We start from the raw sequence: 21,319 nt of genomic DNA on the forward strand, positions 1-21,319 counted from the left end.
CTGAAGGTAAGAACCATGTAGTAAGGGTCTAAATAGAGATTTAGAGAATAGAAGAAAGGGAAGGTGAGGGTGGTGGAATATAGGTGAATCTGTAGGCATTGGTGGGCTTCGTAGGTGGCGCTAGTGGTAAAGAACCCACCTTTCAATGCAAGAGACTTAAGAGACATAGGTTCGAACCCTGGGTCTGGAAGATTCCCTGGAGAAGGGCATGGCAATCCACTCCAATATTCTTGCCAGGAGAATCCCATGGACAGAGCAGCCATGGGCTATAGTCCATAGGGTTGCTAAGGGTCAGAAACGAGTGAAGCAACTTAGCACCCACGCATGTGGGTGTTGGCAACCAGTTAACCATAAAGGAATCATGGAAGATCCCAATATTCTGAATTTGAGGACTGGGAAAACACCAGTGCCATTAAAAGAAAGGGAATATTTACCAAGAATTTAATAAAGTTTGTTTTTAAAATATTACTAGTGAGGGATTTTTGTGATCTGACCAGGAGATAGATAGAAATATATGATTAAAGTGCAGAAAAGTAGTCAAGACAAGATGAATCTGAGAGACATCCATGTGAGATCAGATGAGATTGCCCTGGAAAATAAGTTGGTGGGAAAAGTGAGTCATGGACTTTGGGACGCATCTAAATTTCAGGATTAGGGAGGAGAATAGGAACCAGAGAAGGGACTAGTAGAGAGGTAGAAGGTATAGAACTTCACATTCATGTAGGTATTTTTTAGCATCAACTATTCTGCCCAAAAAAAATTAGACCAAAATTTAATTATGAGAAATTAAAACTGAATATTCTTTGTACACCTATGTTCATAGCAGCATTATTCAAAATAACCAAAAGGTGGAAACAACCCAAATAATCATCAATGGATGAATGGAGAAACAAAATGTATATGCATATGTATTAGTCAGGGTGCTACAGAGAAAGAGTACCAAGAGGATGTGTATACATATATAACAAGGAATTTGCTTCTGTGAGGATTTTCTGGATGTTCCTGCCTACTCATACTAGAAGTCAACCTAACAAAAATATTCCATTAAAGAGAACAAAAAATAAGTCAGCTATAAGATGTTCATCTTACTGGAAGAGATGTAGTTGTAGACTGCGTCAGTCTTGAATATCTCAAAGCCTTGCTGATGAGCTCTTTCCAATTTGTTCATGGATCAGTCATGTATGTCTAGATTTCATCAGAAATGCATTAGAGAAATGGTCCGAGTGTTATTTCAAGCTGAAAAAATAATTTGTTATCTTGAATTAGTCACGGCCTAAAGAAATTGCTGAAACTGTTTTCTCATTATTGTTGAAAATTTAGTTTCCATTGTGCTGAGATTAAAATTGTACTTGTGAAACATTGGTAAATTATTAAATGGATAATACTAATTAATTCAAGTTGGATTGGGGTGGAAGGGATGCATCCTGTATTTATCCGGACATAGCATGTTTCCTTAAAATCAAAATTGTATGAGTAGTGTGATTGTCTTGTTTTGGGAGCTATATGCATCGAATTGCAACAATTTCTCTACTTCTTTGCTATTGTAGATTTTGTCCTATTTAAAGTCTTATTTATGTGTGTTTAAAAGGATAGTGTATTGTACAGGAAGTGGGTAGAATATAAATCACAATAATAAGAAACCATTTTATGTCACAAGGACCTAGTCCAAGGTATTCTCATTTACTTTCTCTTTTAGTCTTCACATAGGGTATATGAAGAAGATATTATTATTATTATTATTACCCTCACTTTACAGATAAGGAAACTGAGATTAAAGAGACCAAGGAACTTGCCCATAATCACACTTAGCAAATTGGTGGAGCCCATCATCACATTTAACAAATTCAAACCCAGGTAGTCTTATTGCAGAGTTGAAACGTTACCCAATCTGTAATTAATTGAAGAAATAAATTGACTGCAAGACATTAGTGCTTTGTTAATATCTTCAACAATATTCTCTCAAACTCAACATTTAAAATTATAACTCATGATGCATCTTCCTCCCCACAACACCTCTCCCTCAACACACCAGATCTGCTGAAAAGACAGCTTCAATTCTGCCATCAGCAGCATCATTGTCTCAAACCTTAAATTACCTCTGACTTACTACTCTCCTTTTCACATTAGTCTACAATACAGCCAATCAGAGACAGCAGGTAGCAAGAATCCTGGCTATTAAAAGTTTTTTATGTATTATTTTTCACTGAAGTATAGTTGAAAATACTGTAAATCAAAACTATATTAGCTTCAGGTATACAATGGTAATGCTTCAATATTTTTATAGATTATATTCCAGTTAAAGTTATCATAAAATATTGGCTATATTATCTGTGCTATATAATATATTCTTGTAGTTTATTCATTATTTACATAGTAGTTTGTATTTCTTAATCCCCTACCCTTATCTTGCCCATCCCTTTCACTATTAAAAATTTTGTGTTGCTGTTTCTACTGGGGCAGGGACTACCAGTATTAGTCACTGCCTTTTCATGTCTCTGTTTTAATTCACAGGGTTAAAATCAGAGTCAAGAAATTTTGGAATTTGTTATTATTATTAGCCAATAAACAGTAATATTTCAGCCACTAGACAGACTAAGCAATGGTATTTTTATAAGCTTTATTAGTTTTACTTAAGCTACCTGTAGTATTAAAGAAAAGGCTATATACTTGGCAACAGAATACAATTAAAGTTCAATACTTATATTTTTTTGCGGAAACCTTTATCTGAAAAGGATGAATGGCCAGTCAGGCGAGTTTTCCAGGAACTGTTAATACATCCCTGAAGTAGAGCCGACGAGGTCGGCTGTTCTCAAAAAAGAACTACCAGTCCCAGAATGCCATTTCCTCTATCTTTCTCGCGAGAATCCCAGCTAGATCAACCAATCCCTTCATAAAAGCGCTTACACTATAAGCCAATAAGAAGGCGTATGGGAGCCCGAAAGCGGGAGGCGGAAGGCGCCCTAGGTTTGAAATAGGAAAGTTGGCTAGGCTGCGGTAGCGGATCTTGGAGTTCGGCTGTTGGTTGAAATCGATTCAGGTCTTGCGGGGCAGGTGGCTGGGCTCAGGCCTGCCGGAGAAGGTGGGAATTGACCTGGGCTCCGAAACCCGCCTGTCGCGGTAGGGGAAAGCGGGTTTGGAGGCGGAATGAGTATTTTGGGGGCGGAGTCTGAAATGTACGTCTTGTTGCTGTTTGGGGAGCAGAATGGGCAGCCCCAAGGCAGAGGGGTTTGGGGTTTCACCGAAGACAAGTCTGCGAATTTTCTGGGGAGAGTTTATGTCATTGGGAAGGTTGTAGCGTTACAGAAAACTGATGGGACCTGGGATCTTACAGAGCATCCTTTCACAGGGGAGGAACTGAGGCCTGGAAAGTCGAGGTTACTTGTACAGGTCCTGGACTAAACCCATTAAACTCTCCTCTAGTTTCCATTTTACTGTCACTTTTCCTAATCTGGAGGTGGAGGAAGAAGGAGTGTAGATATGTGGGATCTTATCCCATGATAGGGGCCCCGCCTTCTGGGGCCTGGCAATCCAGGCCGGAATCAAAACGGTCAGAGTTGGAAGGAGTCTTAGCAGTCCCCAACTTTACTTGTGAAAAAACGGAGGCAGAGTCGTATTTCCCGGGGTCAGAGTGAGTGTTGTGTGGGTTACTACTAATGAATTCCTAGGGAGTGAGGTGTTCTGATTTCCTGCTGCACCTATACCATAGTTAAGTTTAGGTGGCTTGATCTGCCCTGGGATATTTAGAGTTAAAATTAAGTTGCTATGGGAGTAGGGGTATAAGGGATGCACATTACCGTATCAACAAGGATTTACTGTATAGCACGGTAAATTGAAATCTTGTAATAAACTATAATGGAATCGAGTAGAAAAATAGAATATAGATATATACATGACTGAATCACTTTGTTGTACACCTAAAACTAACACAGTATTGTAAATCAACTATACTTCAGTGTATTAAAGAAAGTAAGTTGCTAACCATTTTCTAACAAATTTCAAACTGCCAAAATATACTTGACTAACATATGTGGCTCATATGGTTTCAGTAACTTAAAAAATACAGTATGTGTCCTATTTGTTTTGTAGCCTTGTCTTACAAAATGGTAGAGGATGAACTGGCACTATTTGATAAAAGCATAAATGAATTTTGGAATAAATTCAAAAGCACTGTCAGTGACACCTCCTGTCAGATGGTGGGACTAAGAGATGCCTACAAGGACTCAATTAAAGCATTTGCAGGTACCTACATTTAACTCATAACATGCTGTTATTCTTTGTTGTTCTTGCTTGGTTTTTAGTGTAATTTCAGCTAGTGAAACTTCAACTCCTTTTCTCTTTCAGAAAAGCTGTCTGTGAAATTAAAGGAAGAAGAACGGATGGTTGAAATGTTTCTGGAATATCAAAATCGTATGTGACAAACTGTAGAAATAGATCATAGAGATTTTTTTAGATTAAACATCTTCATAAAATCCCTCATACAAGTAAAACAGTGTGTTTATATATATCAGTTCAGTTCAGTTCAATCGCTCAGTCGTGTCCCACTCTGTGACCCCCATGGACTGCAGCACATCAGGCTTCCCTGTCCATCACCAACTCCCAGAGCTTGCTCAAACTCCTGTCCATCGAGTCAGTGATGCCATCCAACCATCTCAACCTCTGTCATCCCCTTCTCCTGCCTTCAGTATTTCCCAGCATCAGGGTCTTTTCCAGTGAGTCAGTTCTTTGCATCAGGTGACCAAAGTATTGGAGCTTCAGCTTGAGCATTAGTCCTTCCAATGAATATTCAGGACTGATCTCCTTTAGGATGGACTGGTTGGATCTCCTTGCAGTCCAAGGGACTCTCAAGAGTCTTTTCCAACACCACAGTTTAAAAGCATCAATTCTTTGGTGCTCAGCTTTCTTTATGGTCCAACTCTTTTATATATATATATGTATACACACACACAGCTTCCCTGGGGGCTTAGTGGTAAAGAATTTGCCTGCCAATGCAGGAGTAGCAAGAGAAGTGGGTTCAATCCCTGGGTTGGGAAGATCCCCTGGAAGAGGAAATGGTCACCCACTCCAGTATTCTTGCCTGGAAAATTCCAGAGGAGCCTGGCAGGCTGAAGTCCATGGGGTCACAAAGAGTGGGACTGAGCACACATGCACACAATCCAGCTTAATAACTATAACATCCTGTGTTATACTTTCCTCTTCTCTCACCGTCTAGAACTAATCTGTCAGTATTTTATTTTAGTATTGAGGATTTGAATGTTACATATGTGGCAGCATTGTGTGTTAATATATATTCTGTCCCTTTTTCACTTAGCATTTGCTCGTGAGATTCATCTTCACTGATGTATAAATGCCCATATTTTAAAAAAATGAGTTTCACAGACTAGAATACAAAATCCGTACATAACATGTTCATCACCCTTATGTTTAAATGCCCACATTTTTGAAAAATTAGTTTCACAACTTTGAAAAACTGGAGTTCTCTCAGCTCTTTGGGTGTAGGTTTAAAGTCTGACAGTTTTTCTCTCTATATTTTTATTGTTCCTGCCTTTATTTTCTACCACTGTGCAGATTGTCCAGAGTGGATTAGCAGCTTTTACTGAATTCTCACATACAGACCACAGGCTTGTAGCCCCAGGCCAAAATCCACTGGAGATACTAAATTTTGCCAAATCATGTTTTGAACACTGTCAAATCAGAGTGTCTTTACATGGGACACAGGTACTTAATGTGCTACAGTCCCTGATTGTTTCTTCTGCTTTGCTTTGCCCTGACCACTTCCTTATTATCTGGCCCCTGAAGGCATGTGATTTTGGAACTCCTGGGAGGCTGTTATAGAAGACTTCTACCCGTGTCCACTTTCTTAGCTGCCCTGAAGCTTCCATGCCCTTTTACTGCTTCTCACTCCCTCTGTAACCAGCAGCAGGAAGGAAAACCATACAATCCTTCAAATGTTAGAATAAAAACACTCCTATACATGGTATTTATGTACCACTTACTAGCTTAAAATTTTTCATACCATCATTAGATACCCTAATCCTGTGGGGTAAATAAATGGGACAGCCATTATTATACTTGTTTTTTGTTGGTCAGTTGCTCAGTCGTGTCTGACTCTGCAGCCCCATGAACTGCAGTATACCAGGTTTCCCTGTCCTTCCCCATCTTGCGGAGCTTGATCAAACTCTTGTCCATTGAGTCGGTGATGCCATCCAACCATCTCATCCTCTGTCATCCTCTTCTCCTCCTGCATTCAATCTTTCCCAAGGTCTTTTCTAATGAGTCTTTCTAATGAGTTGGCGCTTTGCATCAGGTGGCCAAAATACTTGCTTTACAATTGAGGAAAAGAGGACCCACAGTTGTCATTGGATCAAGGTCCTTGGGTAACAACTGAGAAGCCAGATGGGAACTGAGGACTTTTTAAAAACTTTTGAATCTGCATCTCTTTTGCAGTAAAATTCTACTTAATTATCCTTAAAAAGTAGCATTTTTTCTTGTAATTCTGATGTTTATTTTTAAATGATGTCTTATATGATCCAATCATGTTCACAAAGTCTTAGAAAATACAGAAAAGTGTGTAATTGGTATGTTACTGCTTTATTTGCATTTCTGTGATTACTGAGTTTAAATTATCTTTTGTATTTGTTAACCATCTTCATTTTGTGTTTCCTCTATTTATTACTTTGTCCTTTTCTTTCGAATTTATATTTGTGTCTTCTTTAGATTAAGAATAATAACCTTTGCTGGGAGAAGATAGTTTAATGGTTAAAAGCTTGACCTTTGAAGTTAAGACCTAAGTTTGAATCCAGGTCTTACTGTTTATTGCATTCTAGCAAGTAAAGCTGTGAGCAAGTTATTGAACTGCTGAGACTTCTTTTTCTTCTTCTTTGTTTTAATTGAAGTAACGGTTAGTTTACAGGGTGTTAGTTTCGGGTATACAGCAAAGTGATTCAGTTATATATACATAGTTATTGATTTTCAGATTTTTTTCCCTTACATGTTATTACAAAATATTGAGTAGAGTTCCCTGTGCTATACAGTAGGTCCTTGTTGATTATCTGTTTTATATATATTAGCTTTTTTTCTTTTAAAAAAGAGTCAGATGTCCATCATAATTGTATTATTGTGAAACTTGACTAAATTAAGAGCAAGTATCTAGCTTATAGTAGAGTTTTTATGCTTATTTGATTCAAATATAAGTTTGTCTGCTTGCCTGCCTTCTCTTCAATTTCCTTTTGCCTTCAATAGAAAGATCTTTCCCCGTATAGTTAATTTTCTATTCGCAGATACTGCCTTTTAGGTTTCATAAAGTTTCATTTTACATTTAAATATTTAATAAATGTGGATTTTATTTTGGATTTCAGCACTGTTTGGGGAACAGGCTACCTCTTCATTTGTGATATTTATCGTATTAATTTCCTAAATATACCCATATTTGTTTGCAAACTTTTGTTTGTTTAACTGAGTTATAGTCAATTACTGCACCACTATTGTGTTAATACTGTCATAGTCACAGTTGTTAAATCTGATAGGGCAAGTCCCTTTTCTTATTATTTTTCTCACCATATTTCCTAGCTGTTCTCACCTGTGTAATTACTTTTGTTGGATCTTCCCTTTCTCTTCCCTCCAAATTCCACCGGGGCCTTATTAAATACAGAAATAGGTTTGGGAAATATTTACATCTTTATAATATTTAGAAGCTTAAAATGTCTCTCCATATAACTGGGTCAAATGTATGCCTGAGACAAGTTTTGCATTTTTTTCCCATGCAAAGCCTGCATATGTCTTGATCTAGATTATTCCTGGATGTCTTATTTGTATATGTGATTTCCCCCTTCCTTCTTCGGTTCAGTCAGTTCAGTTCAGTCGCTCAGTCATGTCTGACTCTTTGTGACACCATGGATTGCAGCACGCCAGGCTTCCCTGTCCATCACCAACTCCCGGACCCTACTCAAACTCAGGTCCATCGAGTCAGTGATGCCATCCAACCATCTCATCCTCTGTCATTCCGTTCTCCTCCTGCCTTCAATCTTTCCCAGCATCAGGGTCTTTTCCAATGAGTTAGTTCTTCACATCAGGTGGCCAAAAGTATTGAAGTGTAAGCTTGAGCATCAGTCCCTCCAATGAATATACAGAACTGATCTCCTTTAGGATTTACTGGTTTGATCTCCTTGCAGTCCAAGGGACTCTCAAGAGTCTTTTCCAACACCACAGTTCAAAAGCATCAATTCTTTGGCACTCAGCTTTCTTTATAGTCCAACTCTCACTCCTGATTTGGAACCAGTCTGTTGTTCCATGTCTAGTTCTAACTGTTGCTTCCTGACCTGCATACAGATTTCTCAAGAGACAGGTCAGGTGGTCTGGTATTCCCATCTCTAAGAATTTTCCACTGTTTGTTGTGATCCACATGGTCAAAGGCTTTGGCTTAGTCAATAAAGCAGAAGTAGATGTTTTTCTGGAATTCTCTTGCTTTTTCTATGATCCAAGGGATGTTGGCCATTTGATCTCTGGTTTCTCTGCTTTTTCTAAATCCAACTTGACCTTCTGGAATTTCACAGTTCATGTACTGTTGAAGCCTGGCTGGGAGAATTTTGAGCATTACTTTGCTAGCGTGTGAGATGAGTGCAATTATGTGGTAGTTTGAACATTCTTTGGCATTGCCTTTCTTTGGTATTGGAATGAAAACAGACCTTTTCCAGTCCTGTGGCCACTGCCGAGTTTTCCAAATTTGCTGGCATATTGAGTGCAGCGTTTTAACAGCATCATGTTTTAGGATTTGAAATAGCTCAACTGGAATTCCATCACCTGCACTAGCTTTGTTCATAGTTAGGTTTCCTAAGGCTCACTTGACTTCACATTCCAGGATGCCTGGCTCTAGGTGAGTGATCACACCATCGTGGTTATCTGGGTCATGAAGATCTTTTTAATATAGTTCTTCTGTGTATTCTTCCTTCTTCACTGCCTCCTTACCTTCCTGTCTTCTTTCTTCTATCAATTTGGTATATTTCAGAATATACCAGATATCTAGCATTAAAATTGGGTATTTCTTCAAAGCATCTGAAAAGCCATCTTTAGAGTTTGTTCATCTTTGGTGGTGTTTTCTTTGTGTACTTATTTGAAGGGGAGAGCTGCAAAGGTCATGATCTTCTGATTTTGTATTTCTTGGTTTAATTTAGCATTCTCCTTTAAAAATGCATTTTTTGTCTCCTCATTTTTGTTTTCAAAGACAAATAGGAAAGGATAAGGATTCTTGTTCTTTTACAGTTTTTTTAATCATCAGGATGCTTATCAATTAAAACATTAATTTTGTGAAAGTCAGTATTTTGCTCTTTTTATAGATACATGTTGATGAGCAAAGCATAAAGATTCTAGCTAATACCTTGTGCTTCTTATAGAAATCTGCAGACAGAATAAACTCATTCAAGAGAAAAAGGAGAATTTATTAAAGCTGATTGGTGAAGTAAAAGACAAAAAACAGGAAGTGGAGGCACTGACTGCAACTATCCAGGATCTTAAGGAAGAATATGCTAGGAAGAAGGAAAGTAAGTTTCCAGTTGTACAGGTATTTAAAACAATCTAAATTTCAAAGTAGTGATGGCTCACAGTTATGTACATTTTGCCTTCTCCCCAGTTCTGTTGCCAGAAGTAGCTAACATACTTTAAGGCCATTGCCAGTCCCTCACCTTTCTCTGCAAGGTGTCTGTGAAGTTTGCTAAGTGGGTTTTAATTTTCCTTCTTTTGCTTAAGGGGAATTTTTTTTCTGTCTTTTTAAAAATTTATTTAGTTATAATTGAAGGATAATTGCTTTACAGTATTGTGTTGGTTTCTGCCAAACATCAACATGAACCAGCCACAGGTACACCAGCATCCCGCCCTCTTGAGCCTCCCTCCCTCCTCCCCCATCCCACCCCTCTCGGTTGTTAGGGAGCCCCAGTTTGAGTGCCCTGAGTCATGCGGCAATTCCTGTTGGCTGTCTGTTTTACATATGGTAATGTATGTTTCCATGGTACTCTCTCCATAAATCCCACCCTGTCCTTCCTAACCCCTCTCATGTCCATAAATCTGTTCTCTATGTCTGTGTCTCCATTGCTGCCCTGCAAATAATTTCATCAATACCATCTTTCCAGATTCCATATATGTGCATTAGTGAAGACTGATCCTTTTGATTTCTAATAGAACCAGAGAATAATGAAATTGATATGGGAGTTTAATTAAGCAGAGTGGGAGACAGTTTCACTAAGTAAGATATGCCTGGGAGAAACCATTGTGTAATTTATGCAATAGATTCATTGATCACGCATCCTCTGCCAGGAACTATTAAGCATGTTCTTCGTGCTGTAAAGCCTCTTTGTCTAAGACTTTTATATATATATACTTAAAGGTGCTTCTTTTATATAGAAGCCATGTTTGCCCATAAATGAAATAATCAATTCTAAAATCTCTTGAAAATAGCAAAGTTTGTTTCGTGAATGCTTTTTCTTAAAGAGTTTGTGTATGAATCAACATTATTTTTTTCATCTCTTAAGTATTACTTAGGGAATATTGCATTAACTTTTGAAAAAAAGTTCTAAACTAGCGTGAAATAAGTCTGACTTCCTATTTAAAATAAAAGGATATTTTTCCAATGAAGCAATTGATACATTTTTGGCTGACTAAAAACAGCAAAATAGTGTACAGGAAGTCTTTCTATTTCTCTGCTAGCCTTGCAAGTCCTTAGCCTATTTATTCATGCTGCTTTATAATAAAATAGAACAAAACTTATTCCTCTTAATACTGGTATGTGTTTTTTCATGCAGTTTTTCCTTCCAGCTTGAATGAACAGAAACCCCTTTGCTAATTGGTGGAGATAGAAAGTGTAGTAAATGTAAGCTGATTTATTGCTTGGCATCATTTTTTGGTTGTTTTTAAATTTTTTAAAATTAGTTAAAAGAATATTAACTGAATGTTATTTAAAACATTCTATACTCATTGTCTGTGTTTTTAATCATAGCTATTTCCACTGCTAACAAAGCTAATGGAGAGAGGTTGAAAAGGCTACAGAAATCTGCAGACTTGTATAAAGACCGACTTGGACTAGAAATTCGAAAAATTTATGGTTAGTATATTAATGTAAGTAAGACATAGGAAATTTGAAAAGTCTGTCTTAAGTAGAAAAGAATCTTTAAAATATTTTCAGCTAAGATAATAACCACATTGTTAACTTTTTAAACAGTAGGAAAAAATTACAAAACTTTTATCACCCTAATGTAATTACTCATGCCTTGGTTATTTATCATCCAGTATTTTAGTAAACGTATTTTAGGCACAGTTGCCAGCATACAAAAAAATTTTCTGTTCCTTGTTCTTACTAGTACTGTATGATTAGTATTTTTCTAATTGCTATAGCCTTCATGATGGTAATTTTAACATAGTGGTAAGTGCAGCTTAATTTATTCAGTCTTTTATCTATTGTTTAACCCATTCCTTATTTCCATATATTACTCTAAGTTTAATACTTGGATTTTATAGTTTTTAGTTTTAGAAATACTATCGTGGACATACATAGACTTCTCCATTTGGGGGGCACAGTTTTCATGAAATTCCCAGAGATGAATTACCAAGTTAAAGCATAGGCATATTAAAATAGCCACCGTTACATATCTGTGTGTCAATTTATAGAAATATTTATGGTGTTGGGAGTCCCCAAGATTGCATTCAGTTTTGGTGATTCACTAGAAAGATTTACAAGACTCAGGGTGGCTCAGATTTATGGCGGTGAAAGGATGCAAAGCAAAATCAGCCCAAAGAAAAAAGTCACGTGGGGCAAAATCTAGAGGAAACAAGTTTTCAAGAGCCGTAAGCCAGTGGAGTCCCACAGGGTGTGATTAATCCCTCCTGCGTCAAACTGTGACAGTACACATGAAGTGTTGTCTACCAGGGAACCTCATTAGAAACTCTGGAAGCTTGGCCTGGTTTCCCTTGGACTTCACCCCAGGGATTATTTGCATTGCTGATTTTGTGTATCCTTTCACTGTAATCACAGCACAGAGTACAACCAGTGGTGAGCCCCAGGAATCCTCCTGGTGAATTTTCAAACCTGTGGTGGTCTTGGGGATCTCTGATACACCAGACAAGGACCAATCTTGCAAGCAGACCTTTTCTGGGGATAGAAGTCTCAGGTCTGCTAGGTCAGCTCTTTTATGCATAATGTGTATAATGTAAAGAGGGTATAATGTGTATAATGTAAAGAGTACCCATTTCATTGTTATTTGTGCCAGAACTGTAGTTTCTTTTTAAAGTTTTTTGGTTTATTTTGTTATCTGGCAGTTGATTAGATAATAGAAACTTTTTAAAAATACATTTCTTTGATTATTAATGAAAATGTGACCATTTCCCCCATTTATTTACTAATTATACTTCTTTCTGAAATTGGACCCTCTATTCAAAAATCTGTTTGCCTTTGTTTTGGTGTTTCTCCTATCTGTCAGAATGAGTTTTTAATACAAAATATTAACCTCTGCTTAGAACAGAACATAAAGACCAGCTCTGAAGTTTTTAAAAAATTTTATTTAGTTTTAATTGGGGGACAGCTGCTTTACAATATTGTGTTGGTTTTTAGAAATATGGAACGCTTCATAAATTTGCGTGATATCCTTTCACAGGGGTGATGCTAATCTTCTCTGTAACATTCCAATTTTAGTGTATGTGCTACCGAAGCAAGCATAGCTCTGAACTTTTGATCCATTGGTCTTTAAGTTTATCTTCACTGTTATCCTGAGGTACTTTTTTGTGTTTTGTTTAGTTTTGTCTCAAAACCACTTTTAAAGCTTTAAAATTATTTTTAGATTTTTTTTTTTTTTTAATTTTTTTTAATTTTTTTATTAGTTGGAGGCTAATTACTTTAAAGTAGAAGTTTCTCATAGTCCTCAAAATCGAAATACTGTTTTATAGCAGTGTAGATATTAATCAGAGGTGGAAGGAAGAAAGCTTATCTCAATTGAGAACTTTGGCACAATAAAATAATTCTCATACTAAATCATTTAATTCCTTTTCTCAGGTGATAAATTGCAGTTTATATTCACTGATATTGACCCTAAGCATCCTGATCGTCCATTTATGTTTTCCCTGTGCCTAAATGAAGCAAGGGACTATGAAGGTATGTACTCCTATCTCTTAACTGGTACTTAAGATTGGCATCCCAGAATGTTATTTGACTTAGAACATAAAGTAACATGAAGGCAAGTAATATTCCCACAAGCTGTTGCTTTCTTTTCCAGTCTTGTCTTCTAAAGGCAATGACTACAGTTTTGATTTATAGATAGTATCCAGGAACCTTAATAAGTAACTTCTCTTCTGGATGGCACAGTGCCACAATGACTGAAAGACTTAAAAGACCAACGATCACTGCATTTCATATGCAAGTCTGAATTATCCTCTTAGAGAACTCAAAGCTAAAGCTGTAAAGGATATGACTGCCTAAATGTGAATATTGTATGTGATCTAAGTAGATGATTTTCAGTTTGAATGTGATAATTTAATTTCCAAAAAATAAATTTTAAAATATTATCCTATCCTGAAAATCCCAAATGTTGATAATCTTGCTTCGTTACTGATTCTGCAGTGGGCCAGAAAGGTCTTTAATGTGTGGGAAATTATATGTTTGGCAATATTGTGAACAAAAAGAATGGAAATTTATTTATCTCTTTTTATTATTCTAATGTTAAGGATTCTAAAGTAATCCTTAACTTACTGAAATTCAGAAAAATGGTTCTTAGCTCTTTATACCTGTGTCCTCAAAGCATTTGTATTAATAGCAGATGGGTGCTCAGGAAAACGTCTCAGTAGGCTCCCTGATGTGACTTAGTGACTCGAATTTATATTTTAGGAATGTAGTTCAAGTACAAATTTTTTTTTTTTCTGTCTCTAGGTAAATATCTTCTAATCTGAAGGCTGCTAACTTTTAAAAAGCAAATCCCCAAACCTCCAACCTAGCTTCTCAGTTTTCTCTAAATTGGATAGCCTCTCTTGTTATATAGTGTTATAGTATTTGAGAATGTATTAAAATAGAGTCTCCAGTATAAATTTGGAACCAGGTGCTCTTTGCTCTTCTTTCTCTGCCTTGGTCATGGGTCTTGTTTCCCAAGCAGTCTCTGCCAAAGAACTAGAAATCTGACAGGCTTCAATTTCTTCTCCTTGGACAAAGGACAAGACTGATGGTAGAGAAAGTTGGATCATTCCTTTCCTTCAGCCGCCTTCACAGGAGACTTGCTCCTTGTATGAACCAGCTGGTGCAACTGCATATGAGGGCCTTATTGTTATTTGTGACTTTGAGTCCCATTTGGCCATGTAAATATGATTCTGGGAATAGCAGCTACATTTTCTAATGATCCCCATTTCAATTGTGAAACAGCAGATATTTCTTTCCGTAGTTGTCAGTTATTAAGGGTTGGCATTGAAAGATGTTCTTTTTTTGATCAAGTGGTCAGAAACTAGATTTGAGGCCAAATTTTGCACAGAAAACTGACAACAGTTAAAAAAAAAAACTGTTAAAATAGTTTAAATGGTTAAAATGTGTGGGAAAGATGATAGGAAATGGCCTTCTCTTCTGTATCTCTGAGCTCTTCAGTCCTTGATTACCATCTGTTTAAAACAAGATTGTAGTATTTAATATTTGAATATTTAGAGATTAAACAAAGGAAGGGTCCAAAAGATAGTCAGGGTGTGAAAATCAAGTTTGTGTGTCATTCTATGCTGAAAGCATTTCAGGAAAATGGAATTGAAATGACTTGAATCATATGAGAGCATCTAAGTTAGAAATACTTCTCTTCTAAAAATATTGTCTTCTTTTTTTTTCCTCCTAGTGTCAGATAGTGCTCCTTATCTTGAGTGCCTCGCAGAATTTCAAGAAAATGTAAGGCAGACCAACAATTTTTCTGCTTTTCTTGCCAACGTTCGGAAAGCTTTTACTGCCATGGTTTATAATTAATGTATAAATAGTGTGTAAAAACAGTTATCCCTCTTGTGTTTCTCTTTTTAAAAAAACTGTCATTATTTGATGTTTGTAATCTTTATTTTTGTAACATTTCTGTGTGCTGATTTTTGTCAATTATTTTCATTAAAATCTTGGGAAAGAAGGTTTAAGTCAAGCTATTAGAAGTCATGGATCAGTAATAATAAAAAATGAAGGGAGTGAGTCCAATCTGTGGTTTGCACTTCACAGAGTAAGCGCTATCATCCTAATGTCTTAAAGGAAGGAATGTTTTTATCTTAAACCAAGAGGGATCTACAGTTAAAGGACAAATCTTTGTATCAGAAGAAAGTTGGCAGTGTTCTAAAATATCTAGAAAAGGATCTAATTTTGAAAATCCAAGTGTAGAAAATTTATAAGCAATTTCCGTTTTGTAATATTTATACTGGTTAGTTGTGGTCTAGACATATATTTGACATCTTTGGAGTCTATTCAATACAGTCTAGAACTCAAATCAGTTTTCTTCTAGGATTTCATTTTTGTCACTCATCTTTCCTTAAAAATTTGGTTGTGTTTAGGTCTGCTGGCTTTAGTGGAAGCCACATACTGCTGTCTCAGGATATCTTGGGCACACCTAAAAGCCATGGAGCGGTGGCCTCCCTGCTTCTAGCTGCTTCTGACTTCCCCTTGCTGTCTGGTTGGGGGAGGTTAAGCCAGCTGTCTCGTCAAAGCTGGAGGGAGCTTCAGAGCACTATCCCTCAGTCGCCTCGTGTCTAGGACTTGGCTCAGGGTTCTGCTCACCATCGCATAGCAGTGGAATTTATCTAAGAATGCTGTGGACTAGTGGGAATGTTATTTCTCAGACATCCCCAGTGTGCAGACCAGCTTTTAGGCACCACTGATTGATACTATCTCTGCAGAGATGAAAGGCTGATAAACTTCCCTGGAGATTGGAGTGTGTGGTACAAATAATCATCTTATCCTGTCTTAGCATGGGCTTGGCTAAAGGAGTATTTTAACAGGGAGTTCAGTGAGCAGACTATCCAGTTTTCCTAGGCAAACCTTCACATTTGGCCTTATTTTGTAATATACCTACATTTAAATGAATATAGAAAGCCATATCAAAACCCAGCTCTGGTTTTTATGGACCTGGCTTTATTTGGAGTGTAAATTATATAAGCAGAATCCCATTTCTTAGCTCTTTCTCCTGGGTTAAGACTCATGTGGTGAATCCCAGCAATTTCAAGCTCATCTCAATCTCTGAACCAATCACTGGTGATCAGAAGAGTAAAGTATATACGTTGGATTAGGTTAGATTCTCTAGAAACCCAGGTCTGGAGGTAGATTAAGCTCGATAACTGAGCTAAGAGTAGGGATGTTATTCTTTAAATGCAAATAGACACTAAATGTTTAACATAAAAAGATAGCAGGTGACTATTATAGTGAATACATATTTACTGAATTCCCAGCTTGAAATATATCAACAAGGAACAAAAAATTTAAGAAATATTTTCATTCATTAAAACTAGAGAAAAACCACATATCCTACCACAAATTCTGGATATAATGTTTTGAACCATAGAGTGAAAATGCACCAGGCATTGATTCTGAAAGGTCTTTTTTACCTGCAAGTTAGAGAAATGAAGATTGGGGATGAGACACTTAATGGGGAGCTCTCCACTTAGATGCATTTCTCCTCAAGGATCACCATTCTTCACTTCTAACTGGGGGTCCATCTAGTCAGAGCTATGGTTTTTCCAGTAGTCATGTCCGGATGTGAGAGTTGGACCATGAAGAAGATTGAGCACCAAAGAATTAATGCTTTCAAACTCTGGTGCTCGAAAAGATTTGAGAGTTCCTTGGACTGCAAGGAGATCAACCAGTTACTCCTAAAGGAAATCAACCCTGAATAGTCATTGGAAGGACTGATGCTGAAGCTGAAGCTCCAACACTTAGGCTGCCTGATGTGAAGAGCCAACTCACTGGAAAAGACCCTGTTGCTGGGAAAGATTGAGGGCAGGAGGAGAAGGGGGTGACAGGATGAGATTGTTGGATGGCATCATTCACTCAATGGACATGAGTTTGAGCAAACTCCAGGAGATAATGAACAGGGAACCTGGTGTGTTACACTACATGGAGTCTCAAAGAGTGGGACACAACTGAGCAACTGAACAAAAATGACAAGCTTAAATTTTAAAATTTGATACATTATGAAAATTGTGCTTTGAATGGTTAAGAATGCATATGAAAGGGAAACCAAGCTAGTCCATTAAATTTCCTCTATCCATTTTATTTAGGATGGTATGTTGTAAAAACCAAATAATAGTTTTCAGCATTTAAAACCTTCCCGATACAGAAATAAAGCACAAGATACAAGATACAAAATTCAATTTCATAAATGGGAAAAAATATGCATAAGTAGTAAAACTGATTGAAATGGAATCTCAATGGGGTACACTAACCTATTCCACATTTTGTAATAAAATGGAGCAAGACCTCTAAAATTAAACTCAATAGCTAAGTTAAAAAAACAGCATCAGCACAAAATCTGCTAAAATGTCTTACTAATGGGTTTAAAGTTTTGATTTCTCAGCTAATGAGGATTAGAAAATGTTGCTTCTCTTCCAGTTCAGAGGATTCTGATACAGAGACAATTAGTTATGCTTTAATTTGTGTACCATGACCGTGAATTGCCTGTTTAGCTGTAAAGCTAGCATAGTATCTTTCCAGGTGGCTCAGTGGTAAAGAATTTGCCTGCTAACGCAGAAGGAGGAGACATGGGTTCTATCCTGGATTGGGAAGATCCCCTGGAGGAGGAAATGTGACCCACTGTGGTATTCTTGCCTGGAAAATTTCATGGACAGGGGAGCTTGGTGGGCTACAGTCTATGGGATCGCACAAAGTTGGACACAATTGAGCATGCAAAATAGCATAGTAGCTAACATATAGTAGAAACTTAATAAATATTTGTCAATGTTGAACACATTTCCAGACTCAGTAGAAAATTATTTAATGGGAAATTTATATATATTTTTTTATTTTTTTCTTAATGGGAAATTTAAATTACACCTTTGAAAAGGAGCTGACTTGTTCAGTAATACCTACAGGCATGTTGCTGAGATGTCCAGCAATTTTTAACAGGTAAAGACAGCTGTATAGGTAGTTCTTGAAAAAATGGCAAGCTAATCGAGAACAAGACTCTGAGTAAAGACAAGAGTTTCATCTATGTAGAAAAAGAGTCTTATCAAGTAAGTAAGTAAAGTAGAGAGTATGCAAGCTATTTCGAATCAGCTCCTTTCATAGTATTGTTAAACATGTTATGTGAAGTATGAACAATGTATGATGGGATATGTGAAGAATGTTTGGAGTTTATAGACACGTTACTCTCTTTCCTTATCAAGTAGGCAAGCTGGAGGTAGCTGCTAGGCTAAGGTGCAACAAATGGAAAAACTTCAAGGAATAAATTATTTTACTCAGCTGCATAGATTTTTACAAAAATTCAGAAAGAGGCAATATTTAAGATTCAAATAAATGTGATCTATATAATGGTAAATCTTGAATAAATGCTGTGTGTGTGTGTGTGTATGTGTGAAAAGTTCTTCTTTCCAGTATCAACATGGTAACATGAAAAGATTTGAGAATTAAGATGTGGTCTAGTCGTTGCTCTACTATTAAAATTGATACATGATCTTGGACAAATCAGTTAATCTTTTTGAGATTAAATTTTCTCTCCAACCAAACTGCACTATGTGTAATTTCCCAGACTTGCCTTTTCTTTTTTGTTGAGCAGGCCAAGGAAGTTTTCTATTTTCAGTTAATTAAAAGTAATTATCATGAATTTTTGTTGCATTTTATTGTGTTTTTCTGTATCTGTATGGATTTTCATCTTGTAGCTGTTGGTATGGTGATTTATATTAATAGGCTTTAAAAAAAAAGTTGAATTAAACTTGCCTTCCTGGAATAAATCTTAGTCATGGCATGCAGTCTGTTTTGTTTTGTTTTTAATAATGCTAGATTCAGTTTTGTGAAATTTGCTTTTAAATTTTTACTTCTATAACCATGAATTAGGTTGGCTTATAATTTTCCTTTGTGTATTAACATCATCTGGTTATCCTAGGTCCCAGACCCTTGAAAATAGTTGAGATATGTTCCTTTCTTTTCTGTTTCCTGGAAAAGTTTGAATAAGGGCTTATGTCTTTTGAACACACATATAAAACTCTCTAAGCCTGTGTTTTCTTTGTAGGAAGATGCTTTTAGAAAAATGCTTGTTAATTTTTTAATAGTTATTGAATTACTTAATTTTTCTGTTTCTTCCTGAGGCATGCTTTTTTGGGAAATTTGTCTCTTGCTGACTTTTTTTGCGAATTGGTGTGAAGTTGTTAATAATATATAATTTTGGTTTTTGATATCTACTGCTTCTGTAGTGTGTCCTTTTTTCTTAGAAATAGTGCTGCTTTATTTATGCCTTTCTTGTGCTTCCCTGGTGGGTCAGGTGGTAAAAAATCTGCCTGCAATGCAGGAGACCTGGGTTTGATCCCTGGGGGTCAGGAAGATCCCCTGGAGAAGGGAACAGCCACCCACTCCAGTGTTCTTGCCTGGAGAATTCCATGGTATACAGGAACCTGGCAAGCTACAGTCCAAGGGGTTGCAAAGAGTCAGACCTGACTGAGCAACTAACACTTTCACTTTTATGACTTTCTTAATTTTGCCAGAGGTTTGCTCAGTTGATTAACCCTTTCAAAGAACCAATGAATAGCTTTATTCAACCTCTTGTTTTATATGTCATTAATTTCTGATGTTTCTTTTATTTGCTTTAGGTTGTTTCTGATGTTTTTATAAATTCATAATTAGGATGCTTAATTCATTAATTTTATCCTTTCTCCTGTGGTACTTTTTTTAAGTTGCTTTCCTGAAACTATAGGTTTCAGTACATAGTAACTTTCTTATTTTTTATTTCTAGCAGTTAAAATTTTCCATTAAGATCTATTCTTTGACCATGTGTTCTTTAGAAGTGTGTGTGTCTGCACATGTGTGTTTGTATGTGTGCAGGGACATATAACATGTGTTCTCTGAACACATAGGGTTTTTTCACTTACTCTTTTCTTAATGATTTCTTACATTGTCGTCACACAACTTCTAGAGCATTACTCTGTGGCCTCATATGTAATCAATTTTTTTAAATAATAATTTTATTTATTTTTGGCTGTGCTGAGTCTTCTTTGCTGCAGGAGCTTTCCCCTACTTGCGGTGAGCAGGGGCTATTCCGTAGTTGTGATGTGTGGGCTTCCCATTGTGGTGGCTTCTCTTGTCATGGAGCACAGATTCTAGAGTCTCAGGCTTCAGTAGTCGAGGCGTGTGGGCTCAGTAGTGTGGTTCCCAGGCTCCAGAGCACAGGCTCAATAGTTGTGGCCCATGGGCTTAGTTGCCCCATGGCGTGTGGGATCTTCCCAGATCAAGATTCAAACCTGTGTCTCCTGCATTGGCAGGCAGATTCTTTACTGCTGAGCCACTAAGGAAACCCTGGAATCACTTTTATAAATGTGTACTTTCCAGAGGTTACATTTTATCTGCAGCACCATTTTATCTGCCCATAGCTTTCAGCTCCGGCTTCCCTTGTGGCTCAGCTGGAAAAGAATCTGCCTGCAATGTGGGAGACTTGGGTTTGATCACTGGGTTGGGAAGATCCCTTGGAGAAGGGAAAGTCTACCCACTCCAGTATTCTGGCCTGGAGAATTCCATGGACTGTATATCCATGGGGCCGCAAAGAGTTGGATACGAATGAGTGACTAACACACACACACACACACACATTTATCTCAGGGTATTCTGTTTGCTTACTGGTCTGTTTCCCTTTCAGAAGACAGACTGAGGGCTCTTTGAGGAAAAGGATTTACTGTCTTTATAGTATTGAAGCAACAGATCAGTGAATAGTAATTCCTCTTTACCCTTCAAAATCCCTTCTCTTGATCCCCTGCCCTCAAGCCCATCTTTCCTGGGTTAGACATTCTTCCTACTAATGTTGCCACAGACAATGGGATGTGTTGCTATTTTGATTCTCTTTCCAAATTTGGCTGATTGCCCCTGAGGCCATAAAGATTCTGGGGGAGGAGGGACTTTTTCTTGGAAGCTTGAACAAAGTTACATTATGCTCAAATTACTAATCAGTTAAAACCTTATAATACTGTACAATAAAATTTACTTTAACCCAAATTGAATATTATTTTACTTTCTGATGAATCAGAATGGATGATAATACTCATTATGAATATTAATTATTATGAGTAATTGAAATGCAGAAAAGTGAAATTAATCTTTCTGGTTGACATGACAGGATAATGGATAGTCAGAATTTACTGTACCAGAAAGAAGATAAAATAGAGT

General features: G+C 37.0%; 1 protein-coding gene and 1 non-coding gene across 3 annotated transcripts; one reads left to right on the forward strand and one right to left on the reverse strand.

The window, feature by feature from the left end:
• The first annotated feature begins 2,935 nt into the window (after positions 1-2,935).
• On the forward strand, positions 2,936-17,923 carry SPC25 (SPC25 component of NDC80 kinetochore complex). 2 transcript variants are annotated; one of them, XM_043894366.1, is made up of 7 exons: positions 2,936-3,079; positions 4,087-4,239; positions 4,342-4,407; positions 9,387-9,533; positions 10,982-11,086; positions 13,028-13,126; positions 14,832-17,923. In XM_043894366.1, the coding sequence occupies exons 2-7, from the start codon at positions 4,101-4,103 to the stop codon at positions 14,954-14,956; spliced, it is 681 nt and encodes a 226-aa protein (XP_043750301.1). In that variant the 5' UTR covers positions 2,936-3,079; positions 4,087-4,100; the 3' UTR covers positions 14,957-17,923. The 2 variants fall into 2 exon arrangements, with proteins under 2 accessions (XP_043750301.1, XP_043750302.1); XM_043894367.1 differs by having other exon boundaries at positions 2,940-3,117.
• LOC122688856 lies at positions 12,588-12,694 on the reverse strand. The gene has a single exon (XR_006339598.1). It is a non-coding gene; the product is annotated as a U6 spliceosomal RNA (small nuclear RNA).
• Positions 17,924-21,319: the final 3,396 nt, after the last annotated feature.

The sequence above is a fragment of the Cervus elaphus genome, chromosome 33 (genome assembly GCF_910594005.1).
Source record: "Cervus elaphus chromosome 33, mCerEla1.1, whole genome shotgun sequence".
Taxonomy (NCBI): domain Eukaryota; kingdom Metazoa; phylum Chordata; class Mammalia; order Artiodactyla; family Cervidae; genus Cervus; species Cervus elaphus.